This window comes from Hipposideros armiger, unplaced genomic scaffold (assembly GCF_001890085.2).
Source record: "Hipposideros armiger isolate ML-2016 unplaced genomic scaffold, ASM189008v1 scaffold_1566, whole genome shotgun sequence".
Classification (NCBI taxonomy): domain Eukaryota; kingdom Metazoa; phylum Chordata; class Mammalia; order Chiroptera; family Hipposideridae; genus Hipposideros; species Hipposideros armiger.
The window spans coordinates 7,580-14,944 of record NW_017732916.1 but is presented as its reverse complement, the minus strand read 5'-3'; the positions used below and the strand labels follow the sequence as shown (position 1 = coordinate 14,944).

The following is a 7,365-nucleotide window of genomic DNA, read 5'->3' as shown; positions in this document are numbered from 1 at the left end:
AACATGCCAACAGTGGCCAGTCTGAGAATGACAGCTTATCTTGGCTTAGGAGCTGATTCTACCAGGAGTGGCTCTCACGGGGTTCTCGGGGGCCTGTTTCTTCACTGTGATCCTTGGTCCCTCAGGAAATGCCTTTACTCTCCTAAACTAATAAGACACTCCAAATTGTTCCTGCTACATCTCCCCTATGATGCTAATGCAGTTCTTTCAAAGAGCAGCTCTTGTGATGAAGACAAAACCTCACTAGGGTTGGGGATAAAAAAGCCTGTGTGTTCCAAGCAAGGCATCACCCCACCTGGTCACTTGCCCACGTTTTGCTGTGTCCCAGGTCTCCTGGGCCTTCTATGAGGGTCCCTCCTTCCTCTTAACAGTCTTCCTTGGAGCTGCAGTTGGAACCAACTACCGCCGTTCTGCCTGTATCTGAATTCCAGTATTGTTTGCACTGAGCAACGCACAGAGTTCCTCTTAGTAGATCTCTCACTAGGGCTGCACAGGAATTCAGATTTCACTGTCAGCCCTGGAGAGTTCAAAGCTCCTCATTGAAATTATGCATGCTAAATTGTAATAAATTCTGGGCTAAAAGTCATAATTTTTCTATTTTGTCAAAGTGATTTAGGATGAAAATTTTCAGGATTAAGTTCCCATTACTTTGTATAACTGGGATAAACTGCCCAGTTTTCTTTTTCAGGTTAACACATAATAATTTCATGATGAAAAGGATACTTATTATTCATTCACTCAAAACTATTTGACTGCCCAGCACTGTACTTATGAGATCCTGGAACTAAGTGAACAGGGTGACCATACTCCCAAGATGTCATGCTAATAACTTCTACATTGTGATACTTATCTCCAAAATAATCAGCACATTTTAAGTATTTTATTTAATGACAAAAAATAAACTGGGTAGTATAGAACATACGGGAAGTAAATACACCAGGACTAAATGTCACAATTTTTTTTTATCATTTTATGCTTTCTACACATTATGAACATGTAATAATTATTAGTAATTATGATAAGAAATACTGGGCATTGAAATATCTGCCAGTCACTTAAAGAGTGCTAGTATTTTACTCTTACTATTGCTATCGCTACGCATATGCAGATCACATAAAATGTACTAACTGCTTCAGCAGAACTGTTAGAGTAAGAGTAATAAAATTCTATCCAGCAAAATGTTTATGCCAAGAATGAAAACACAGCACAATGGGCTTCAAACTTAGTATACTGTACTATACATATAATTTCAAAATATAAATTTTACTCTTCCCAGCACATCAAAGATAATTTATGCTTTTCAAACTTAATTGATAGTTTCTGGAGTCTAAGGAACATGCAATTATATTAACAGTTTTATTACTACAATAGAGCCCAATATATGACCAACCAATACTTAGGGGAAAAAAGTTTGTCCTTGGTTTTAACATGCATGTATATGCACAGAAATAAACATTTATACTCACAGGCATAATACACGGACAAAAAGTTACATGTAGCAAAGGTAAAAAAGAAAGGCAAACAAGAAAATCTTGCTAGGCTTTTTTTTTCTTTCTTTTTTTCTGTCTTTGAGGCTCGACAAAGAATGTATAAAATTACCCAAGTAACCAAAGAGGACACAAAAACCACACTTCACACAGACAAAGTGCTTGTCAGTATTAGGACCTGATTTGACAAACAGGTTTAATCCACTTCCTCACAGGTCATGCTGTCAAGGTGAAGGGCAAACTTCTGTTCCTGCGTTGGACTGGCCGTCATTCTGAGAAGTGGGGTGCTCCTCCCCTCCCTCCTCCGCGTGTGTCAGTTTTTCTAACCTTGTGGCAGCAGGAAGTTCATTATTTGTCCCCTCCTCGCTAGGTGACAGGATACCAGGCAATTCATCGGACATCAGAACTTGCAAAGATTCTGTCCCCTCCTCCACATCTACTTGAATCCCCAAAGCTTTCAGAATGTCACACTTGCACATGGGACACGTCCCGTGGGCTAGAATCCAGGGGTCAATGCAATTCTTGTGGAAGAAATGTTTACAAGTCAGAACGCGAACTGTATCATTCGGCTTGTAGAGTTCAAAGCAGACTACGCAGCTATCTGCGTGTGGACCTACTTCCTCATCCCCCTCTTTCAGGACCCGGAGCTCCAGCTGGCCAAACGCCATCTTCAGGTCTGTTGCTAATCGCTGCCACCTCCTGTTCTGAATCCTTGCCACCCAAAGCCTTCGAATATTATAGAAGACGAAATACGCTAAAGTGGCCGTTGTGACAATGACAAAAGAGACAAAATAGTGATTCAACCAGATGATGTGTTTTCTCCCCACCTCCACCATGACGGTAACATGAACTCCCTTCCGAATCAGGTTCAGGATCTCCGTGCCTTTCAGGTTACCAATCATCACCACCACGATGTCTTCAAACGCCTGATGAGACATGGGGAACACCTGGTTGCCCGTTCCCGGGAAGTTATAGATGATCACTCCACTGGCTCCCTTCTCAACTGCCACCTTAATTTTCTGCGTGAAGGGACAGCTTCCTCGCTCAACAAGTGCCAGCCACGGCTCTGAGTTCCTCAACCTGCTGAATCTGGTGTTGGGACTGCATGCGTTTTGCGTTTTGCCATCTGGCAGCACGATAACTCCTGCCAGCCTCTTCAGAGCGGAGCTTCTTCCATAGAGCCCCGTCTCCCCCAGCTCTGACAGCACGCGATTCCCCACATGAAAGGTGATGTTCATGTAAGCGGTCCAGACTGCGCTGGCTCTGCAGCAGTTCTGACTAAGAAACCAAAGAACACTGAATGTCACAAGCCAGGAAGAGGCCGGGGTGGGTCTTGGGGTGCCAATCTTGAGGAGACTCATCTCTCTCTCTGCCTGGTAACTGAAGCACCAACAGAAAGATGTGGCTTCCACATCTGCTGACAGTCAATTTAAAATAACACAATGAAAAGGATCTTCTGGGTGAAAAGTTCCGCTGTCTTCCAGCATGGTTTGTGAGAAATTGCTAAAGACGTCCTATGAGTTTCAGATGTTTAATTAGCGGCAGAGAGAAAACCTTTAGAATGAAAAAACCCTAGTCTCACTCTAGATACTGCTGACTGTTGAGTGATGTGATTATGACATAAAAGACAACAGCCAATTAGATAAGAGCTTAGAGCACGCTGTAGGTACATGGGCTTGAATGGTTCACATGTTGTTATGGGTGATTTCTATGTGGTTGTAAGATGGATTCGATCCCTGAGAGACATGTAATGTTAACAGGTATCACATTAAACTACAAATGAAATATAAAATTCATACAATTGCATGCATATTAAAACCTGAATGCATGTGCAAGAAAAGCCGTATGATTATCTTTTTTCTTCAAATGAAATATTTTCAACAAAATGGCAAGTTGTAACAAAATAATTAAAAATTAGCACTAAGACCAAATATGTGGTTAAAAAACCAAAAAAAAACCCCAAACAAACAGTGAACTCTGTAACACCATTTTAAATTCACATTTGGTCACAATGCAAATTTTTTTTTAATTAGGTAAACCATTGTACTGAATTTATTTAATAAAGCTTGCTCAGAAGTTTGTTGGTTTGCTTCAGATTTGATTTTTAAAAGTAGTGTATCCTGTTAAATTACGCCAGCCTCACTTCCTCACTCTTCCATCGACTATGCATAGGCATGACAGCAGTAAAGACAGAAAGACTAATCTCATTTCTCTGAAGACCTTGACATCTGTTGTTAATCTAACAGTATTTGGAAGAGGAGGAAGGGTGTAGGGGAAAAGATTAAATAGAGCAGTATTTGTTTAGTACAACTCATTTTAAACAAAAATGGAGCTATTGATTTTTTTAAAAAAAGAACTTCAAGGTCCCCACTTAAAGTTAACCACTGACAGCACTGACAACTAAAGGTCATGTTGTTAATAAAATGTTTGCCAAATTCAACAAACATCTCTGGTGGAAGACCCCACATACACACCGTCAGCTCTGCCTACACTTAGATCAATGGCACAAGATGACTTCAGAGCCAAAGAATGGCTTCTGAACTAACAAACACGAGCAGCCAGTGCTGCTGCCATACACTTGCATGTATCTCAGTGGTTCTTATTCACCAGCTAGGAAACCTGTCAAGGATTTTGACCTTGAACACACATGTTTCTGACCTCTCTGCACAGGGTGCTAAGACACTTTTGGTTGGGTCTCACCAGGATTTAGGAAGCTAGCACTTCTTATGATATGTGAGCCAACAACTTTTTACCCAGCAAAAAGTGGCACAAAAAGAAAATATTGACACAAAACCTTCAGCTTGCAATGCTCAATTTTCTTCACCAAAGGCCATTTAATCTGAGTTTATTTCCATATAACCCACTCTTTAAAAAAGACAATGTAGCACATAGTGTGCCGACTCACAAAGTGCCCTCTGAGTTGAACATCAATGGTTTAGCATATTGTCCACAAAGAGAGACTTACACCAAAACAACAAAACCCAAATCTTTCAGCCTCTCACTGTTACACAGGTGTTTATGCATCTATCTGAAAAGAGGAAGAGACAAAGTCAGGCAAAAGATACAACCTGGAAAGCAGCTGAACAAAATTTCATCTCTATTTTCTATATTATCAAAACATCCCAAAGAGAGACATAATCACCATCATTTTGAGAAGAAAAGCATTTACCAGGTCACTTCTAGAAAGGAAATCTGCTACCATAGCTGACCCACTATGCTAGGATTTAAAGGACTCTGGCAAACAATGGCGGGGAATTAAATCAAGATCTAATCCTATAATGAAGTTTACTGAGCAGAAACATTAGATATTACATATTAAACAAAAATGAAAACAAAGTATAAAATAAAGACTAACTTGCTTTTAACATATACTAAGGTCCTTATTTGGATAAGAGCAAAAATGTATAACAATTGAAACTAATTAAAAAAAAAACAAGTTCAAGTAGCTGGGCGTGATGTAAGATTTATTTTAAAAACACATGAATTTCACCCTCGTTAGTACCCAGGTAGAGAAGCTGGAGTTGAATTTTCTCTCTACATACAGTGCTGGAAGAATTCATTTTATTTTAACTTTGGAAAAACTTGGTTACATCTTCAGAAAATCCTCCAGGTTGCTTAAGTTTTCAAAATGTCACATTTGCACATGGGGCATGTCCTGTGGGCTAACAGCCAGGGGTCAATGCATGCCTTATGGAAAAAATGTTTGCAAGTTAAAACACGAACTACATCTTGGGGTTTGTACATGTCAAAGCAGATGACACAACTGTCTTCATTGGGCTCTAGTTCCCTATCCCCTTCTTGGAGAACTCGCAGTTGGAGCTGACTAACAGCTTTCTTCACATCTGCTTTGATCTGTCTTCGCCTCCTGATGGAAGAATCAGGCGCTCTAGGTCTCCAGGCGCAGTACAAGAAAAGGTAGGTGACCGTGGCAGCCAGGAAAGTCAACAGAGATATGACGTAATGGCTCAGCCAGGACATGTGCACTCTGCCCACTTCGATGACGACCATCACATAGACTCCCTTCTGAATCAAGTGCAAGAGCTGCCTGCCTTTCAAGTTGCCTATCATCACTGCGACTATATTTTCCGTCCCCTGGTGGGACATGGGAAACACTTTGTTGCCCGTACCTGGATAGTTATAGATGATCACGCCATTGGCTCCCTTCTCCGCGGCCACATTGATTTTATGTGTAAACGTGCAGCCTCCCCGTTCGATAAGGGCCAGCCAAGAGTCTGCCTGTTCAGGCCTGCTGAAATTGGTCATCGGATTACAAGCATTCTGATTCCATCCTTCAGGAAGGGCCACCGCACCAGACACACTTTCCAGAGGAGAATGGTTCCCGAACACTCCGCTCTCTCCTAGTTCTGATATGATCTGATTTCCCACCTGAAACGTGATATTCAGGTGGGCCATCCAAATGGCTTTTCCTTCTGAGTCAGGTAGGCCAAGCACTAGAAAGATGCTAAGCCTCAACAGTCGGGATGAAACAGAACTGTGAGTTGAAGGAGTAATTCCTAGTAGGCTCATCCCTCCATTTGCCTCTTAACTGACCAACATGAGAAACAAAACAGCATCAATTATTAAAGAAAGTAAAGAAGCTAGCTAGCTTCAATTGTTGACAGTAGATAAAGCACGTTAATGAAAAAGGTCTCCATGGATCAAAGATATCTTGCTCCCGCCAGCATTTTTTTTGTTAGATTATCTTTCTTATAATGAAACAGAATAGCAAGAGTTGTTGTTAGTACAACGTGATTTCAGGAAAATTATGACTTCCTAAAGGGGCAATTGTGACATCAGAGGTAGTTAAGCCAATCCAAGAGTGTATACTAATGCACTGCATACTGAAATCCTATTGGCCAAAAAGCTGCTAAGCAATGACTCATGGTTTATAACAATCTGAATACACTCTAAAGCAATAAATACATAGGAAAGAATTTTTTTTTTAAGTCTTGAGTTTCTTTCCTAGTTCTAAATAGATTAAAAAGCTGCCTAACCACTTCCATACTCATTGTTTTTCTATCCGTTAGGCAGAGTAGAAATCATCCATGTATTAGCACATGTACCTGGCCAGTCACTATTGTTATATACAGTATATTACCTAAAATGCCACTCTATAGTAAGCAGGAACAAATCATTCCTACTCTCTTTCAACATCAAATGCTTATCCCAGGCCTCAAGATTCAACATAAAGGAGAATATAAATTTATATTATTAGCCTGATATATTTCCATCTTGCAAGGCAAATTGAACTTGATTCACTAAAATAGCTACTGAGATTGTACTATGTGTTAGGCAAATAGTAAGTACAGGTCACATATCAGAGAAGAAAAAAGACATACACCTGCTTTGTGGAGCATGGTTATTTTGTGAGGGCAGAACTGAAACACATACACAAATGTATAACTGTAAGTTGTGCTAAGGGCTCTGAGGAAAACACAGAGTATCAGGAAAAAGCACAGATGCGATGGGGAGCTGAGCTCCGATTGGAGGTCCAGGGCATTGCTCTCTCAAAAAATGACACTTAAGACTTGAAAGGTCAATCAGAATTGCCCAAAGAACAAGAAAAGAGGTTTCCAGGCAGAGAAAATGGCAGTTCAGGACCCTAAGAAGGAAGGAATGTGGCAAGTTAAAGGATCTGAAGAAACGTGAGTTTGGCAGAGTGAGAGAGGAGAGAGCTAAGGGTGATAAAGAGGGAAAGGCAAACAGCCGTCAGCTGTCAGGGTCACAAAAGTTAGACTCAGGGTTCTGGAATACGTTCCAAGGACTAGAGAAACCCAGAGAAGGGTTCCAAGCCGGGGAAGTTCACCCAGAGAAGGGTTCCAAGCAGGGGAAGTTCACATTTTAAGACGTGCCCTTTGACCGCCTTGTGTGAACGATG

At 40.9% G+C, this 7,365-nt stretch overlaps 2 protein-coding genes across 2 annotated transcripts; both read right to left on the bottom strand.

The window, feature by feature from the left end:
• Positions 1-917: 917 nt before the first annotated feature.
• RNF133 (ring finger protein 133) lies at positions 918-3,215 on the bottom strand. The gene has a single exon (XM_019634267.1). It carries the CDS (start codon positions 2,846-2,848, stop codon positions 1,712-1,714), a length of 1,137 nt encoding a protein of 378 aa, XP_019489812.1. The 5' UTR covers positions 2,849-3,215; the 3' UTR covers positions 918-1,711.
• A 1,887-nt stretch (positions 3,216-5,102) lies between these two features.
• RNF148 (ring finger protein 148) lies at positions 5,103-6,017 on the bottom strand. The gene has a single exon (XM_019634268.1). The coding sequence runs from the start codon at positions 6,012-6,014 to the stop codon at positions 5,103-5,105; it is 912 nt and encodes a 303-aa protein (XP_019489813.1). The 5' UTR covers positions 6,015-6,017.
• Between the last annotated feature and the right edge of the window lie 1,348 nt (positions 6,018-7,365).